Source organism: Dipodomys spectabilis, unplaced genomic scaffold (genome assembly GCF_019054845.1).
Source record: "Dipodomys spectabilis isolate Male_0828 unplaced genomic scaffold, ASM1905484v1 ptg000175l, whole genome shotgun sequence".
Taxonomy (NCBI): Eukaryota; Metazoa; Chordata; class Mammalia; order Rodentia; family Heteromyidae; genus Dipodomys; species Dipodomys spectabilis.
Window position 1 is genome coordinate 2,412,421 of NW_024870852.1, and position 20,573 is coordinate 2,432,993.

A 20,573-nucleotide genomic window follows, 5' to 3' on the forward strand; every position below is an offset into this window, starting at 1 on the left:
GCTCTCTAATTTGCAGGACTATTGAGAGATAACTGGAGCTGATTTCACTGATGGCTGTGCAAGCTGGCTGAGTTACTAGGAGGTGGGACCTACTGGGAGGAATTGGACAGTTTCAAAAGTATACCTTTAAAGGGTCTAACTAGTCCTTGGACCTTTCCATTCCCTCTTTCTCTGCTTCCTACTTCTCATGAGTTGAAAAGCTGTGCTCCACCACACGTTCCTTGCCATGATGTTCAGCCATAGCACAAGCTCACAACAATGGGGCTAAGCAACCATGGAATGAAACCTCTGGAACCATGAGACAAACTATTGAAGCTGTTTTTCTTAGGAATTTTGTTACAGCAATGAAAAAGTAGCTCACTTACTCTATAAACTATTTAGTTTCATTGTCACCACCCCCCCCCAAACAATTACAATTGTCAGGTCAGTATTTTTTCCCATTTCCTGTTCATCTCTCACTCTCAATTATCCTTTGGAAATGGAGATATATCTTCTCAGAATGCTGCTCTAATTTTGTTAGTCTTCTGATGAAAGGTTTGGGTGCTACATGAGGATACCATGTTGACCACCATGGGAGGGGATAACCTGTTTCTTATCCTGATGTTTAAGATGCCTTGATCTCATTTTCTCCATGGTAGAGCACCTCAACTCCTCCATTCGCCTTTTCTTTCTTAATTCTGTTGCCTGGCTCATGTTTTACTGACTCAGAATGTCCACATGCTCCATCTGCTCCTTATATATCATCATTTCAGCTAACTCTCAAAGATATATGAAAATCCTAGCCAGTGTTCCTTTCAAATGATTATTGCTTTTCCCTTTATGTTTTTCTCACTCTATTCACTTGGATTGTATTGCTTTTCAGTGGTAACTCTCAATCTTCAAGGGACCACCATAATCAACTGGAAAAATAATGAAAAAAACAACATATTCATGTCCCCTGCCCCCCATTCTCAGAGACAGTGATCCGGAAGATCTGGTGGAGAGCCTGGCAAGTTGCATTTTTCACGGGATCCCAGGTGATGCTGAGGCTTCAGGTCTGGTAACCACACATTGAGAACTACTGATTGGGACTTCATTCTTCATGCTACCAAATTCTTGAGTTCAGAAAAATGTGTTTTATTTTCATCTTTGCATTCCTTGCATCTCTCAGCACGTAGCATATATTCTTAATTATTTATTAAAATGGAATTGAGAGGGCGGCCAAATTATTCATTTTGAATTTAGAACTGACCTTTGGAGTTACATGAAATTGTTGGTTTCATCAAGTAGAAAGAACACATCTGACTGCTATTGTTGAGGGTGTAGACAAATTCTTCCCTGTGTTTGCTCATAGTTTGCACTTGGAGGAATGAATGTTAAGAATAAAGGCAATGGCATGATATGAACCAGGGAAAGCAGTAATTGAAAGGCTCCCTTGAAGAAATAACCTGATAAATGATCAACATTTGGGAAATTAAGTATGAAGGAAGGTTGCCATGGTGAGATAACAACAGATTTCAGATCTCTAATTGTACCTAGAGAGGCATGCTAGAATCCCCTTGGAGTGTTTTTATTAGTACTTTTATTGCTTCAGAAGCAAGTCATTCTGAATTCAAGTTGTGTTTCTAATTGCTCTTATTATTCTCACAATGTTCTTCAGAACCAACATGGTTTGTAGGAAAGAACATTAATTTCAGCTCTTTTCGGTTTGGTGGGAAACTGGATAACCTGGCAGAATCAGAATCATGCTCTGTATTCCTCTTGAGTGAATACATACTTTTTCCTGTCTATGTAGTATTCCAGTTAGGGTATGTTTTTTTTCCAGAGGGTGAGACAGACGTTTGCACATCGAAATTGGCTTTTGTTGGGGCAGGAAGATTCTTTGAAAATCAAGAACAAGTCAGCCAGAGGAAAGGACACTACAGTTATCTTGAAAGACCTCTGGTTCCTGCTTTACAGTAGCTCATGTTCTATTTCTCATAAAGTGAATCCTATAGAAATTTTAAAAAAGAATATGGAGATTAAGGATGTATGTCAAATATGGTTGTTGTTTTTTCCTCTGAAGGAGGCAATTCAATTATACCCAGATGGAACATTTGAACAGTCACAGTTCTGCATCATTATTTTCCAGCAGCAGCACAGATGGTACCTTTCCATTTGCACCATGTGCCAGTGTAGTCAGGCTGTCCAGCTGTCTGCCCCACCCCCATTACATTTCTAAGTTCATATAGGGGAAGACAGGTTGGTTAAACCAGGGACCACTGGGAAACTGTGTTACCTGAAGCCCTGACATTATTATTTTATTATAGTTTCTTCTTGAAAGAAGCAGATGGGATTGCCAGACCATGACTTTTATCTACTGTTCTTGAATAGAAAGCCCCAAGGCTTCCTGCCCCCTTCCCAGAGACAGGCCACAGATCTGCAGTGATGGAAAGAAGCAGAAAACATCTGCAGACCTTCTGTTCAAAGCCCTTGGTTGTTTAAACATCCTGTTTCCTTGCTAGTTATCTTTGTAGAAATTAGGGAGATTCTTATCCTTTCTTGTCTCAAATAAGGCTAAAAAGTATATTGATGTCATTAACTGCCCACAACTTATTTCATGACTAAAAAAAAACCGCACAAAAAAATAGAATGGAAACGTATCTCAGCGGTTGCCATCTAACTGTTAGAATGGTTTGTATAGTATAGTAGCAGAAATCTGGTTTCTCTAGTAAACTTCTATAGTCTTGGGGGAAAGACAGCACACCAGAAAAAGCAACAAGTAAGTAATTGCTTGGAAGTAGTTATAATTACACGTAAGAGGAACTAAGCAGAAAATGAAATCATTTGCCATCTATAAAGGCTCTCCTGAAATTTCTGTTTCATTATAATAAAACTGTCCAGAGAGCAGCGAGTCCCTAATTTTATCACTTTAATTATTGTCTTCCTAAGCTGACTGATTTCACTGGGTAGTTATTTTCAGCATCCTGTATTGTGGAAACTCTGTCCTTGCCTGTTACTGCCCAACTTCCAATCCTTTGAAAATCACTGTCTTCCAGTTCTTTAGCCCTCCTGCTTCCTTGTCCTTAGCCATGTAGTTTTGCAGCTGCCCATAGAGATGGAGCCAGGTTCTCTGCCTTGACTCTGACTGTACCATGTGACTTGGTTTAGCCAGTGGGACACTGTAACTTAATCAGAAGCTTCAGAAAGAGCTTGCTCATTTCTATTGTGGTTTGTGTCCCTGTTGTTGCCATAAGCAAGTGACCAGGCTATCCATATTGCCTGAGAATGAAAATGTAGAACAATCTGAGTCCCAGCGGCAGACTGGGAAAACGTAGACCTATCCTAACTCTCCTGTGGTGTGTACCTGGGCTCCCAGACGAAATCTAAAATGAGTAAGGAAAGCAAGATAGGATAGTGGCAAGAGAAGAACATGGATATGCTCTGTCATAATGTTAGCCTGGCTCCATAGGATGTTCTAGAACATGGATGGCATCGGTACCAAAAGCTGTACCACAAAATAACCCAATAGTAGTCAGTCATCTCTTCTAAATGACACAGTATTCTCATTTGATGATCAAGACTGGCCTGGCTGGCCGGTGGCTACAGGGAGAGGCCCTCTCTCTCAGACTACACATTTGTGCTTTCTTTGTGGTCTTCAAAAGGCAACTCTTGGTGTAACGTTGAACAGCCCAACTTAGTTTAGCTCTTTCCTACTCTGCTGTACGTTCCAACCAGGAGAATCTCCAATAAAAGAAGCTTATAACTATATTCTCACTTGAAATGCTTAAGGATGCTCAGTTTAAATAACCAGTCATGGTCTGTATGATACATGATGCTTACTTACCTCTTCCCTTACTTCTACCTGAGCTGGAGAAATGCTAATGCTAAAATATTCCCTCTATAGACATTTACATGCCCAGGTCAAGGTTGTTCTACTAGGATGAGTAATAACCACCTGGAGATTAATCAGAGCTGATCCTTGGAAACTGGTATTGTCGTATTATAAAGAAAAGCACTCTTTGAAGATATGATTGTTGTACCTTGAGATGGAGAGATTATTTTACATAATTTGGTTGATGCTAAATGTAGTTACAGGTGACTTTAAAACAGAGGCAGAGGAAAATTTGACATACTCAGAAGATAATATGAAGAAGTAGCAGATCAAGGAGTTCTAGCAGCCACTAAAAAGGTGGAAGAACCAAGAATAGATTGTCTCCTAGAGACTTCTTAGAGAACATGGCTCTCTCACACCTTAATTCCAAACGTTCTATGCTACAGAACAGTGTGATAGTTAATTTCTGTTGGTTCAAACCACCTGGTAATTTGCAGTCCTAAGAAACAAATACAGTTGTGATAGTATCTCAATACCTGAGTCCTCCCTGACCCCCTCCATGACAATACTCATCAGGATTATTCCTGTATCTGCAGCTCACATGCCACCTCTTCCAATCTCCCCTCCCTCCACCTATAGGTTTCAGGTTAAGCAGATTGCTGTCCTCTGTTTTTCATATTTCCTTAAGCAAATGACCCATCGTGGCTATGCATGTCACCGACACATAGTCTTTTGTATCAATCTCCTGTTTAAAGACTAAATCCGCAAGGGTCTGACTCACTTCTGGCATAACGCTAAATGAAAATGACTTCTCCATGACTCTTCACTTCCTGTTGCAAAGAGGAGATAGACGCTGTTATGTGGTGGTTAAAGGGGAGAATTCAGAGCTGACGAGGCTGAATTCCACGGGCCCAGAATGACTGCCTATGAGTAAGTGCACCTCCCTAGACTGAGCCAGCTTAGGGCAGGCAATGCTTTTCCAGCTCAGCCTGCTGCAGAGCTTTCTGAGGCCTGAAGCATGGGTGCTCCACTTGTCTGCAAAGCACATGTTTATTTTCTGCCCTGCTCTTTTTATATTTTCCTCCTCTTTCTGCTCTCCTTCTCCTGCCTCCCAAACAACAGTGACTCACAACCTTAAATGCTGCTCTCTTTTTTCTTTTCATTATTTTTAGGAGCCACATGATGTGTCTCATTATTGCCTCTGAGCTAGACAAGATTTGGCCCACAGGTTTTCATTTTCTCAGGGCCAAGCAGCCAAGTCCAAGCCAAGTAACATTTCAATAAACTGAGGGTCACGGTAGTGTTCTCATAGTCCAGTCTGTCTGAGCAGGTTGCGGCTGATGGCGGAATTTGAAAAGGAGGGCTTGGGCTTTAGTCAAAAGTACAATCTTGGAAGATTTATTTTTCTTCCAGTTCTTCCTCTACAAATGAACTTCTCAACCCAGAATTCCTGGCCAAACATGACATATGATAGTCAAGTATGGCATTCTCCTAAAACCTGACAGGTTCCTATAAGCCTCGATCAAAGTAGATAATTTGTTTATTTGACAGCACTGGGGTTTGGACTCAGGACCGTGTACTCACAATGTGGGGAACTCATCACTTGAACCACATCCCCTGCAAAAGTATATATGTGTGTGTATGTACACACACACACACACACACACACACACACACACACACATATCACTAATTAGAGGGATTCTAAGATAAAGGCAAGAATATTTTGTATTCTTTATGCTATTTAGAAGCAAGTGTAATATTGTAATTATGAAATGTGGGCTTTGAAGGATAATTCAGTAATTTATTCACAAAGGGAATGGATTAGTTATTGTTATCATTTTGATCTCAAGTGTCCCCTAAAGGCCTGCGTGTTAAAGGCTTCCTCTCAATGATTCTCTTTGGGGAGATAGTGGAAACATTAAGAGGGGCCTAGTGGGAGGTCTTTAAGTCTTTATAGGCAGGCACTGTAAAAGGATTATATAATCCTAGTTTCATCCTCTCTTTTTCTATCACTTCCCAGCCATAAGGTGCAGGTTTTTGCTCTGATAAGTTCCCTTGCCTTACCACCACCAATGAAGCCAACTGATCATGGACTGGAACTTCCAAAACAATGAGCCAAATAGTAGTTTTGTCTTTATAGGTTGCTTATCTCAGGTATTTGTTATATTAATGGAAAGCTGAGAACGTAATTGCCTATTGCTACACCAATAAATTATCTGCAAATGTAATAGCCAGAAACAAGAAGCATACATTATCTTGTAAAATTCCTGAAAATCAAGATGCAAGAGTACTGGAGTTAGGTGGATTTTTAGTTCTGTAGGGTTTTTCTTTTTGAGACCACAATTGAAATGTTGGGTGGGACAATAGTCTTCAGAGCAGGCAAGAGGTTCTGCTTCCAAGAAGGCTTATTCACAGCACAGTTGACCTCTATTCCTCATCATACAGACCTGTCTATAGCATTTTGTGAGTGCTCCTATGACGTGGCAGCAAGTGATCCAAAGGAAGAAGCCACCTGGCCTTTGATAACCTATTCTCAGTCTTTATTCCAGTCTTTAGAAGTGAGTCAATAGACCCATACTTAATAGAAAGAGAATTATTTAAGGTGAGCACCAAAAGTTGTAGACATATTTTAAGCCACTACCATGACTTTCCTTCAAGGAGCTCCACAAAGGGCAAACAAGCTGCTGTTACCCATTGCAAAACAATGCCAGGTGGCATTGGAACGTTCCTTTGAAAGGCTGTAAAACATGGACGTCTTATATCACACCGGGATACCCAAAACAAAGAAAGTTAAAAAAAACTTGCAAAACAAAATAACAAATAACAAAAAATACCTCTGAGAATTGGTGAGAAGGAATTTTATTCCCTTAGGTTTGAAGTGGGAAGTTTGGAAAGTCTAAGGATATGATTGACTTTATTAACTATTTTCTGTTGGTATGATATTAACTAGCTAAGCTACCATATTGTTTGTTCAACAAGTTAATAACAGATCCTGTGTTGAATGAGGCTAAGATGAAAGAGATAAAACAGCGGATACAGCTAAGCTGCTCAAATCTAGCTGAGCCTAGACAGAACTCCAGTTGACCCACAGATGCATGAATAAGTCCATCAGAGACCAACAGAATCACTTAAATGAGCCCAGCTCAGATCCACTGAAATCTGCAGAAGTGTACCTAATTTCTTACTTCTTTTTCCTCAAATGTAAGTCCAAATTTCAGGCTCTATTTTAGGTGCATCTGAATTGTTTTAATGGGTTCGAGTTATTATATAGATCTCAGTAGATATCCATGGCACCCAATCTCCTAAGTGTAGGTTCTGCTCCTTAGATGGCCATAATGTGTCACGTGACCTTGGTCCTCATTGGATCGAGGGCAAACAAACTCAGTCAAAACTCAGTCAAAAATTCAGAAACCTGTGATGCTGACTGGTGTGAATGTAAGGGAGGAACAATAAGAGTCCCTTTTAGAAAATTGGACTAGGAAATATCTAGAGAATGAGTAAGTGAGCTATGAGGGCAGATGTGGAAAGGATGACATATAAAGCAGGAGTGGAGAAAATATGAGGAAAGCAAGAGCATTAAGAGTGTAAGGACAGAACAGAGCTACCATGGAGCCAAAAGCAAGATGAAGAGATAAACTTATTTTTTACAATCTGATTCCAGTCCTTCTGTCACTTTTCATCACAAGTTTCCTTTGGTCCAAGGTATCTTTAGTGACATTATTTCCTACTGTAATGGCATCATCAGTGGTCAGTGTGACTAGAGGAGATACCTATGGGAGTTGTGTTGTCAGGTCAACTTTTGTAAACTTCAACACCAGCTTCCTTCCTTTGATATCTGGTGGGGTTCCATACATGGGAATTATCAGAGAGGAAATAGGTCAGATGGGGGAGGGTAGGCAGGTTGTAATAATCATTCCTGCCCCTCTACTATCTTGTCATATGTTGACTCCATTTCTCTGCCAAAGACTATGTCTTCAGCCATGTAGTATTTTCCATGTAACATAAGCTCCCTCTTTAAGGTCAGGTTTTTCTTGCACCATGCTAGGTCCACTTTGCTAGGTAGGTGATCTATTAATTGAGCCACAACCCTAACTGTTCTTTTTGTTGTTGTGGTTGTTTTACTTGAGCTAATTTTCAGGTCAAGTTTTATGCTTTTTGCCTATGGATGGCTTTGGATCATGATCTCTGACCCATGGTTCCTGTGTAGCTGGGAGTATATGCATACCCAACTATACCCAGTTTGTTGGTTTGAGGTGGATTTTTCTTCAACTGCAGCCCTTCCAATATCTTTCTCTTATAGATCTGGAATTGCAAATGTATACCACCATGCCTGTCTTCTACCTCATTCTTCCAGTCCTCTGGTACAAAATATCCTTGCTAGGAACCCATTTGGTTTCACGCATTTTGCAACCCTGAAGGATAAGTGAGCTAATGCATTGCTCTATGGCAATCCTTGATCAAGAGGAGATGAGAGCTGAGGGAGCAATGCTTCTCCTTCTTTCCTCAGGAAGATGACCCTCATATCTCATCTGTTATGTGTGATCAAACACTGAATCCTCTTAATCACATTGGCTATCTCCATAATGTATCCTTACAGTAGCTTTCCAGTGAATCTTTTCTCCCTCTTCACACACACACACACATACACACACACACACACACACACCCTGGAATCCTACTCCTAGATAAACTTCTTACACATATGCCTCTATCTTTTCCAAAGTCTTCATTACTCGGGAATTAGCTAATACTGAGCTACTTGAACTGAAGAACTATGCTCTAATTATGCTCTCAGAGGTGAGAAAGCTATCTCCTTGTATCTAAATATTAAAATAAATATTTAGATATTACATTCAGATATTTAAATAAATGTTTGAGGGTAGTCATTCAAACAAACTGTGGTTATGATCAAATCAATAGGCATGGGAAAGAAACAATGTAGATTTTTTAGTGAAGAGGTACAAAAGCTCTAACTTTAGAATCTATTTGGCCTAGTTTGGAGTTTTGCCTTTAATACCAAATAAGTGCATGATTTAGGTCTCTAAAGCTTTCCATCCTCTCGGCCACTGACAGTTTAAAAACACTCACCATTAGCACTTGCCTCATCTTTTCTAAACTGGCGATTGTCATGGTTCCTTTAAGAAATAAAGCAGTGCCAGGGAAGACAGCAGTCACCTCCCACACACTACGCCCCCAAACACCCAGGAGACATCTTGTGTATACTTAAGCTGTCTCTGACACACATAATTTCTTTTTCATCCTTGAGTAATCAGTCTGTTTTGTTCCCTTAGCAGTGAGAACACAGTATATTTTTGTACAGAAAAGACTGGGAAAGAAAATAGATCCAGTGAAAATTCCCACAAAATAGCAGCAAATAAAATATGGGAGGTAAAACATACAGACATTGCAAGTCCTAATAAAGGTGTTGAGCAAGTGCTGGCTGAGGATCTTGTTAAAATGCTTTTTTGTTTTTAAAGTCTGGGCAGTTAGGGGTTAATGGCCCCCACTGCTTTGAATAAGAGGGATTAGTTTTGTCATTTCAGGATTAAGGTCAGTCTCCTACACAGGCTGCCACATCAGGTCAGTAGCTACCCCCGCAGTCCTACTAGGACTCTGCTCATGATTCTCAAATCCTGCCTTTGAGTCCTAGACTTTTTCTTTTGAATACTGCTCAGGGATATGAATATTCCTATGTGTACACTCTAAAACAAAGGAAGGGTTTACCCTAAGCTCTTGCCTTTGTAAGTCTCAAAGGACACAAAGGAGAGAAGCCTACAGGCCTCTTTGAGGTTGCTGGATTGCGAAGATGTATGTACAACCTTTTGCTATAGCACTTGGAAGCTTTTCTCAGAAGTGATGGAATCTGAACAAGACTTACACAATGAAACCAAAGGAGGATATTCTTAGGAGAGGATCATAAAGGCTCAATAGCTATGTGCATCTGATCATATAAAATAATGTTTATTGAAATGAACTCCAAGAAATGGAAACAAGAGGCTTTTGTTTTACTTTTTGTGTTTTGTTGCTGCTTTTGATTTCTGTACTTTTTGTCTTGTATGTAAATTTATCTGTTTTGGGGACCCAGAAACAGTGGGACAAAGGGTGAATAAATAGAGCAGTGATACTCACTAGACACTATGTTGAAAATGAACGTGTGTGGGGGGGGGCTGGGAATGGGAAAAAAAACTAGGAGAAAAGTGAAGGATGAGGTGACATGATTCAAAAAGAAATGTCCTCATTAACTGTAACCTCTCTGTACATCAATCACCTTTACAATAAGAATAACATTTTTAAAACAGTGATGCAGTCAGTTTTCTTATCTCTTGCATGTGGATTAGTGTGCCCCTTACTTTAACTGATAGAATGTGGTAGAAATAGGAAGCCTAGGCTTCAGGACGACTTGCATGCATCTGCACTGCTCCTTGAACTCCTAACTTTGCTAGGAAAACAAACCATAGTTGGCCTGTTGAAGAATGGGAGACCACATGAGGAACAGGGACAGAGCCTCAGTAATAGCAGCAAAAGCCATGGGCTGAGCTGCTCAGTGGGCCCGCCAATGAGCACCATCCCTTGAGCAGCTAAGATCAGAATGGTCAGCTAAGCTTAGCCAAAAATGTCAACATGAAGAATTGTGAGCTACATAAATACTTATTATTTTAACAGCATTAGCTGTTAACAGAATTGTTAGCCTCCACTATATTCTTGGAATCTGTTGCCTAATTTGACTTGTCATTTCTGCTAGGTCAGCCTGGGGAAAAATGGCCTCTTCCTTATTGTTCTAAGATCCTCAGTGTACATGTGACCTCTTCCCTAGAAGCCCCTGCCCAACATTGGTAACCCAGGTAACTGGCACACTTGGCGCGGGGCGGGGGTGGGGTGGGGGGGGTGGGGGAGGGGCAATGAGAGGTCCCCCAGGCTCTGAGGTCTTTGCTGGGGTCACACCTCCTCCCCACCCTCTCCCTATATATTAGTGTCCATCATTAGTTCTGCCCCTTGTTCCACTCCTGGCCCCCTTGCAGCCTTTCCCGTGCCCCTTGCCCCTTTTCCCCTTCCCTTCTTGTCCCCTTCCCCTACATCCCTTGCACACCCCCCCTCAGGGCCTTTAACTTGGTAGGTAGGCGTTTAATTGAGCCAAACCTCTATGTTGTTGTTGTTGTTATTTGTTTGTTTTGTTTTTGAAACAGGATCTGACTAGGGAGCACAGACAGAGCTCAAACTCAGGATCTTTCTACCTCAGCCATCTGAGTACTGGGCTTATAATGTGTGTCACTGCATGTATTTCTGATTGGCCTTTAATGATGAAAAATGTAGCACACCAAATGCTACAATTAGGAAATGGAGATGGACTGTTTGTTGTTAGATTTGAAAAAAGCAGGAAACATCTTTGATGTGAAGATTAATGTATTTGATCGGAAGACCATGAGTACATCACATGTATATACATGAAGATTCTCTAATGCAAAGTGGTGAGGGACACTTGCCCATCCCCATATGGTGCTGGCTGTTTTCCTGTCACACCGATAGATATGATTCTATTTGACCTTCCCAATTCTCCTGGGGTAGTGTTATGTCAGCCATTTTGCTTATAAACACATATACTGAAGTTTGGGGAAGTCTTAAGATTCCTAGATGAATTTTATTTTTGCCATAGCAACTTCATTATATTCTTTAGCTTATGTTTGTTGGTGGTAGTTTATTGTCATTTACTGTACCAGTTTTTTTTTGTCTGTCCTGCGTTTTGAACTCTGAGCCAGGGCTCTGCCCCTGAGCTTTTTTGCTCAAGGCTAGTGCTCTACAACTTGAGCCAAAGCCTCACTTGTGGCCTTTTCTGAATAGTTTATTGGGCATAAAAGTCTCACAGACTTTCCTGCCCAGGCTGGCTTTTGAACCTGGATCCTCGGATCTCAGCCTCCGGAGTAGCTAAGATTACAGGACAGGTATGAACCACCAGCGCCCAGGCTTTGAGAATGACAGTATATGAAGGGCAAAGGCTGGATTCCAGGAATGAAGTTCAGGAAACTTAAGCCTGTGGCTCCTTACTCACCATTGAGAAAAGCCAGTATTAAATGAAGAGAGTCAGTATTAACAGAGACATTTCATCAGAGGATGCATTTACAGATACTGGGAAGCAAGGTGGGAGACAGCATATTTCTCTATGGCAGAGTCTTGGTGGAGTCTCGGTATCAGGAACAAATCTTAGGAAGATATTGTTTTAGGTAGGATGCTATAGTAGATCCTAAATAAATAATAGGTAGGTTCTCCAACATTTTCTAAGAAGCCTGGCATTTCTGACTTTGCAGAATCCTGTAGAGTTAAAATGTTTCTAGTGTTTCCTGGCTGGCTGGCTTGAGAGTCTTGGAATATGTTTTTGAGGTCTGTATGTAACTTTGAAGTGACCTACATCTGGTTTGAATCATGCCTTCATCGCTTATTAGCTGAGAGACCTTGTTCAAACAAACTATCAATGTTTCATCTGCAAAGGGGAACTAATAATGCCAATTTCATCCTTTGTACAGAGTTCTTAAGAGGGTTTAAGGAGTCAACGTGAATGAAGATCACAGAATAAAAATTGTGTTATCTTTTTCTTAATACCTGGGAAATAATCAATTTGCTAATGAATTGTGACACAGAAATCAGAGGACTCTGGTACTGGGATCTCGGATGACCCTTCAAGAAATCGTCTTTTGTAGAATGATCCTCTTGTCAGTGTTATGCATGGGAAAGGTAGGTTGAGCCTTCGTGGTGTCTTGTCCTAATCATTGCATTCCTAATGTGTTTCCTGGGTTGGCCAATTACCCAAAGGTGATTCATCCCTAAGGAAGCCATCCTTCCCTACACAAGAGGAGCTGACTGCGTAAGAGATGAGCCTGGTCAAATGCAATCGTCAAAGGAAATATGCTTCACAACAAATTCTGACAGGCCTTAAAACAAATGCCTGTATCTTACATTTCATGTATTTAGCGTACAGTTTGAATTACTTAAGCAATGTGAGAACATATTTACTTATCTGGCTGAGAACAGATGGAGTTTGGAAGAGAATTTTCTAGCATGGCCCATATACTGATCCCTAGTTAGTGTTGACATATGTGGCACATCATCACTTTCTCTGTCTTCTAGCATCCTATCATCTACTACCATGATGTTATAAAATCCATGTGTTGTTGTTGTTTAGGATAACTTCCTAGAATGTCTGAGAATCTATAGAACATCTTCTGAGGTGTGGGAAGAGGTTCAAGAACCGGTAAAAAAAAAAACAACAAAACTTTTATTGGAAAGGACAAATTGTCATTGCTGTTCTTGCTTCTTCATTGCTTTCACCAAACCTCCAGATAAAATGATCTGACCAGCTACTCAGGGCAACCAAGATAACCTTAGCCACATTGTAACTATGTGATATGGAGAGAGATAATGAAGATAGCAGAGGTGATGGATGGAGTTGATGGTGGTAAAGGTGATGGAGGGGATGGTTATGGAGTCAGGATGTTGGTAAGGATGGTGGTGGTGATGATGACAGTGGTGATAATGGTGATTGTAAGGGTGGTGGTAATAAAGACTACGCATATACCAGTTAACATAGTGGACAAGTAGTAGAGGTTATGGACAAGTGAGTATGGTTGTAATTGAGGTACTAAAGGAGGCGATGAGGGCAGAGATATTGCTAGTGGCAGACGCCAAATGGTGAACATATGACACAAAGAGCATTGAAAACATCTCCCCACACAAATCTTCTCCATGACTGTTGGTGGTACCATTAGTCACAATAGAAACAATCCAGGTGTCAAAAAACTCCAGATTAATGGATAAACACATGTGGTAAATCCATACAAGGGAGAATAATTAGGCCTTACAAAGGAATAAAGTAGTGATGGTGTACAACATGGATGGACCTTGGAAACATTATGGTAAGTAAAGAAGCCAGTCACAAAAGACCCCTGTAGGATTTATTATATGAAATGTTCAGAAACAGGCGAACTTGGAGAGACAACTATCAAAGTACTAAATTAGTAGTTAGTTGCCTACAGTTGAAGGAACTGCTAATCAGGATTTATTTTCTTTTCTGTTCTTTTTTCTTTTCTAGATCCTGGGGCTTGAATTTAGGGCCTAGACGCTATCCCTGAGCCTCTTTGTGTTCAAGGCTAGCACTCTATCACTTAAGCCACAGTGCCACTTCCAGTATTTTTGAGTAGTTTATTGGAGATAAGAGTCTCATGGAGACTTTTCTGCCTGGGATGCCTTCAAACCATGATCCTCAGATCTCAGCCTCCTTCAAACCATAATCCTCAGATCTCAGCCTTTTTTTTTTTCTTTTTGGTCGGTTGTGCGGTTTGCACCCTGGGCTTGGGCGCTATCCCTGCGCTCTTCAGCTCAAGGCGAGCATGCTACCATTTGAGCTACAGCTCCACTTCTGGTTTCCTAACATCTTATTGGAGATAAGAGTCTCACAGACTTTCCAGCCCGGATTGGCTTAGAACCGTGATCCTCAGATCTCAGCCTCCTGAGTAACTAGGATTACAGGCCTGAGCCACCTGCTCCTGGCTCAGCTTCTTGAATAGCTAGGATTCACAAGCCACAGGCTCCCAGCTTGGGGTTTCTATTTAGGGCGATAAAATTGTTCTAAAATTAGAACGCACAAACTTTGAAGGTACTAAAAATGAACTCATATTTAAAAGGGCAGACACATATTTTCTTTCACAGTGCTAAAGGTAGAACTTAGGACCATGAGCTAGTGTTTTACACTGAGCTACAACTGCAGGCTAAAGGGCTGAACTTCTTTATAGAAAAGTTTCAAAAAATGGGGGCAGGGTCATTGGTGGTGGTGGTGGTGGTGATGGTAATAAAGGACTAACTTAGGTTTGGTAGCTGGTGGGACACTCCAAGGAAATAGAGGATAAGAACTGATTGACCCTGTCATACCCGAGTTTACACAAGGCCAAGTCTGAGAACAACAGGTAATCCATAGTCCTGGATTATCTATATATGCTGAGAACTAAATTCCACCACAGAGCTAACACTGAATTCATACACAAGTATTTCTACAACTAACTGTAAAAGTCAATCCAACCTGTCAGCTGTCACTGGAATTTTGTTCGAAAGGATTAACTGTTTTTTGTTTTTTTTTGTGGTTGTTTTGTTTTTGTTTTTCCAACCAGTGGATGGAAAAACACACAGCTAGTTTCTGAGGAGCAATGGCACATGGTAACCAGACTTCATCTCCTGGTGTAGTAGAAAATCAGACCAGTTCATGGAAAAAAAAAAGTGACAGCAGAACACTGGAGTCTATAATTTTTAATAATTTTAAACTAGCTACAAAATGTCAATCACTTCACAAACTGACAGAGGAGACAAGAGGAAGTTAGTATTACATGCTGTAATGATATTTATCTCACAGTTTATCTATATTTCATTCATTTATATTATTTTCTAAAGATTTTTTAATCAGTTACTAAACATCTCAGCAATTTGGTGTGCATAGCTCTAGGTTAAGCAACAAAGATCTGTACTGATAAGAAAGCCAGGGGGGGTGAGGAGAATGGTGATCAGCCAGAGTTTGCCTTACAAAATTTACATATCCACACTGTTTCACAGAAAGACTGCTATCTCCAAAACATCGCCTTCCAAAGCAACAAAGGGACCCTATATTACACCCATTTCACAGAGTTTCAGCCAAACATATATTTTGCTAGAAATGACTCAATGGTGAGTGTGTTAAATCCATCTTTAAAAAAAAAACTTTTTAAAAAAAAAAGATGATCATGGTTGATAAGTCTATATGTTGACAGAAAGAAAGTGACACTACTGCAGGTTTTGCTGGTAAACTTAATCTTGACAGTGTCTCAATACTGAGCATGCGTTTTGTTTTGTTGTTTCTGGTGTGTGTGTGTGTGTGTGTGTGTGTGTGTGTGTGTATGCCTTTTTTATCGTCAGTATGCTACTGTTGTGGAAAGTTTTTGTTTAAGTAGGAGTCTAAAAATCTATTTAGTTCTCATGCATAAATGCATAAATCACATCACTTTTTAGTGCAATGCCTGTTAATGTAATTCCACATTGTCTAATTATGAAATCATAAAGACAGATAACAGCCATGAGGAACTGAAGACTGCACACATTGAGAGATTCAGAGCCTGACACTCAAAGAAAGGACAGTGGCAGTAGCTCTGTGGAATGTCACAGTTGCACAAGAACAATACTGTGTATTGAAAGAATCAACAGCACATTGAGCATTCCTAAATTGTTGTCATTCAGCAAACGCCACTGAGGAGAAAAAAGGAAAAAATCAAAACCCAAAAGACATTTTACATAGAGAGTTAGAGCCACCAAATGACTATTATATACAACCTTTGGAAAGAAAAGAGAGCAGAAGACACATCATATTGTCAGGAAGCTGACAGGTGACACACAGGACAACATTCACAACGGGGGTGGGCTGATGTGTGTGTGTTGAGTGTGCAAGACCTACTAGGTAATACCATGAGAAAAGCATGAAGGAGCTATCTTCCCCAACAGCATTTGGAGAGCACAGGTGTGCACACTTAACCACTTCCCAGCATCTTCGTTGCACGTTGGTTGGCCTCATCAATTCTGGTTTTGTTGGAATCAGCCTAGAAAAAAAAGGAAAGCCAAACAGAACTCAGGTTACCACCTTAAACCACTTATTCTCCAGGATGTAGCACAAAGGTTTCCTCTTGGAGGAAATTATCTTGAAAGTTCCCCAGTCAAAATGACCACTCTTTTCATGTTCCCAGTATAATTGCCATGGTTCCACTTGAATATGACCACAGAAGCTTTGATCCTGCTTTTTAACTGTCTTCCCTATTAGAAAGCATCCTTTAGTAAACAGAGATGTATCAGTTATCTTTAGATGCTTAAGGATCTTCACTGACTTCTGTGGCAGTATTCTACTATAATAGATGTTTCACCTCTGTTGGACTAGGTTGAATTAGAGCCACTCCTACAGTTGGATTCAAATGATTAACATATCATTTCCCCAAAATTACACCCCCAGGTTTTAGGTTTCCTGTCTACACTGTGGAGACAATAAAGAAGATAAGACTGAGCATGGGCACCTATCTATGTTTGATAACATCCTCTACCAGTTACGCATGACTATTAGCTTGATCTTACAAGGGAGGAAAATAAGCAGGTAGAGTTCAAGCAATTTTTCCTTAGAATTTTCATCACGAAGGCCTTAGTAGGTGGAAGAACCACAGTCACAATGCAAATCACTAGGGGTTACAGTCCACATTATCAATCTTCTCTCTCACCTGGGTTTGCTGTAAGGATTTGGCACTTTCTAAGCATGTTACACATAATGTGCTTAGAAAAAGCTTTTGCAAACATTAAGCCCTCAAGGTTTCTTATCTTGCAGTTACTATTATTGGGTGAAAGCATGCCTTGTTTTGAAGAGGCTTCGTACATTTTTAGCCTCATTGCTGAAGATTCACTTCCACTAGTTCGATAAGTGTCTTGTCTTCAACAGGGACACATTTACCTTAGTCTTGCACCTTGCTGACTTTTGCCACTTGGTTGACATATGGCTTGTGTTACATTTTGATATACATGTAGCATGAAATCCAGGGGGTGCTAGTAGGTTAGAAAATTAATGATTCCCCTCACCACTGAGAAAGATGAGTCAGTAAGGTAGGGGTGAGGAAGACAGCTCTGCTCCAGTTATCATTTCTTCCTATCCTGACAGGTAATATTGTCTGTGCCTTTGTGGAAGAGAAGGAAGCTTCCAGGAAGAGTAGAGAAACTAAAATTTTTTTAAATCAACATAATTGTTGGTGTATCTGTGTCCCCGAAAGGATACTCTCCTTTACTGACTTTGTACCTACTGCCATCCTTGCTGAGCCTTCTTTATTCAGCTTGAATTGGGAATTCTCAGGACCCTAGAATTATCTATGTTCAAAAGCAAATGTGTGAGAGGGTGAAAGAAGGGGTGACATTGTCCAAAAAGAAATGTACTCTGGGGCTGGGAAGGTGGCTTAGTGGTAGAGTGCTTGCCTTGTATGCATGAGGCCCTGGGTTCAATTCCTCAGCACCACATAAGCAAAAAGAAAAAAGCCGGAAGTGGCGCTGTGGCTCAAGTGGTAGAGCGCTAGCCTTGAGCTGAAGAGCTGAGGGACAGTGCCCAGGCCCAGAGTTCAGGCCCCACAACCGGACTCCCCCCACCCCCCAAAAAAAGAAAAGAAATGTACTCTGGCTTACGTAACTGCAACCCCTCTGTATATCACCTTTATAATAACAATAAAAAAGAAATGTGAAATGTGAAAAGTTGAACAGATTTGTAGATTATTCATAACTTTGAACTACTAGCTATAGTTCTCTGTCATCTGTTTATTTAATCAGGAGTTGACTTTTAAAAAATTATTTACATCATAAGATAGAACATTCATTTTCCTCGGTCTGAACTATAGAGGCATATTTTTTACCTCAAGCTCTTCATTTGGAAAATAAACAATCCCTCTAATTCTATTAGGTTTTTAAATCCTCCCTCTCCAGCTACAAATTTTTATCAGAAATAATGATACTCTAGTCCAAAGGAAAATTACTAGCTCAGACCAATTTGAAATGTTTCTGTGGACTGAATTATGCTGACTGAATTTCCAGATGGAACTTTGAGAATAGCTCAAGTGAGAAAAAAGAAATCCTTCTTAAAATAAATGACATTCCTGAACGCAAATGCTGTGGAATCTCTTGCATACAAACTCCCTGACCAGTTTTCACATGACACAAGTAGAACTCTGAGTTTCATTTTTCTATATCCTCAAAGGATAAGGGCAGAGCTAAAACAGACCTTACTTAGTTCAATGGGCATCTGTGATTCAGTTTTTTGCTGGAGGGTATTAAAATTCCAGCCCATAAAATACCTGTCATGAAAGGTACCACAGCTTTCTTATATGAAAGAAGCAATGCTTTTTAGAAAAGAAATTCTTATAGAATAGCCTCTTAGATGTGTTCTTAGTATTTGGAGAAGACTTCTTTATTCTCCTGTTTATGTACTTGAGGACTTTATTTGTGGAAGGTAGCTATCCTAATTTTCTAAACATTTCTATTAGAAATCTTCACTGACTGACACACCCACTATATGCTGCCTGATTGGCCCTTGTAAGAAAGTGGCATAGTCACCAGAGAATCAATAAGGGGTTGAAGATGCTATACAAAGTACCGCTTTGACAACTATGGACATATCTCCAACTTCAGACGTTAGCCAGTGATATTCAGGCCAAATCAGACTTCCAGGGCTGAATGCTTATTGCTACATACAGCAGCAAATTCTGATTCCTAGTTAGGACTGCTAATTTTCAGATGAGTGTACCAGGTCAGAACTGTTGAACAGCAAGACCCTGTTAGAAGATGACGTCTTCATTCTCAAGAATTATCTCTTCGGGATAGGAAGGTGGCTCAGTGGAGAGCGCTTGCCTTGCATGCCTGAGGCCTTGGGTTTGATTCCTCAGCACCACATAAGCAAAAAGAAAAAAGCCGGAAGTGGTGCTGTGGCTCAAGTGGTAGAGCGCTAGCCTTGAGCTGAAGAGCTGAGGGACAGCGCCCAGGTCCAGAGTTCAGGCCCCACGACTAGACCCCTCCCCCCCAAAAAAAATTATCTCTTGGTGGATGGAAGGATGTGAGGACAGCTGAGGAGTCTGCCTCACTGGTTTCAATAGGTTCCTGGCAAATACCACTGACCACTTTAAGTTGAAAATTTAACATCACTGTGGTTTCCTTAGCAACAGTTCCCATACAGCCTCTAACATAGCTTGCTTTCATTTTAGCTGCATTCCAGAAGAATTGTATACTCTTAACCTTAGAAGATTGTCTGAGTAAAAAAAAAAAAGCGAAGGCTTTTAAATATGTATTTTCTTAAAGTCCCTATTCCATGGGGAATGGATTGAAATGTTCATTTCTTTGGACTCCTACAGTTTCACTGTTAATCAGGTAATAGGTAAAGATCATGATGGATGGAGGTCGGTGAAGGTCCTCATTAGGCTCATAAGAGAAAATGGAAGAATAATCACAAGACTCTTCTTGTTCCATGTGATTTTAATTAAATTATTTGGGGCAACATTGGTTTGAGATGGACTCCAGAAAATCATACCCAAATTATGATTTTTGAAAAGAGTGTGGATGCAAGTGTGGTAGTACTGTTTAAACTATTAATTGGATTGAGCTAGTTATTCAAAGCAAATAGGCCTTTCTCCAACTGTTTAAGTGTTTCAGCAGTGAAGGGCTGACAGGAACAGGGACAGAAACAGTTATTTCCCATTCACTTGTCTGTCTTTTGTTTAAACTTTATGGATGTATTTATCTCTGCTTGGGTTGTACACTCGGTGTTCTAAATAAAAGGTTCTTCTTAAAGATAAAAAATAGAACTAGTAGAGCAAGGTACATTTGCCTTTCCAGGAACATTTCTTGTTTAAAGTCTAAACAACTCTGTCAATAAGAATTTGATCTCAATATTTGTAAAACGTATCCTTCAGGAACCCTAAATGGCTTTGATACATTATCTGCTTGCATCTGAGTAAATTGGGACCATTAATACAAGATGAATACTTCCTGTTTTCTCAAATAATTTTCCTGTTAGAGAGCAGTTCAGCCATTATTTCTTAGTCCATTTTTTTTTCTGGGCCATAATGGTTAAGGTCAGGTTGGGTTGGCTCCAGTGCTTTTTGAAACACTCAGTATTATTCTAAAATCCATTGGCTTTCACAGCTTTAAAAGCTTTATCAGATCAAAAGCTTTATAACGATGCCAAGTATGTCATAACTTGCAGAAGTAAGCA

At 40.3% G+C, this 20,573-nt stretch overlaps 1 protein-coding gene across 3 annotated transcripts in view; it reads right to left on the reverse strand.

Annotated features, from left to right (window-relative positions):
- Window positions 1–15,151: 15,151 nt before the first annotated feature.
- Snap25 (synaptosome associated protein 25) overlaps window positions 15,152–20,573 on the reverse strand; it is a 30,710-nt gene continuing 25,288 nt past the window's right edge. For all 3 annotated transcript variants that reach the window (XM_042694692.1, XM_042694691.1, XM_042694693.1), the window contains exon 7: window positions 15,152–16,395. In XM_042694692.1, coding sequence (XP_042550626.1) covers window positions 16,327–16,395 — 69 coding nt within the window. In that variant the 3' untranslated portion in view covers window positions 15,152–16,326. The remainder of the gene's footprint in view (window positions 16,396–20,573) is intronic.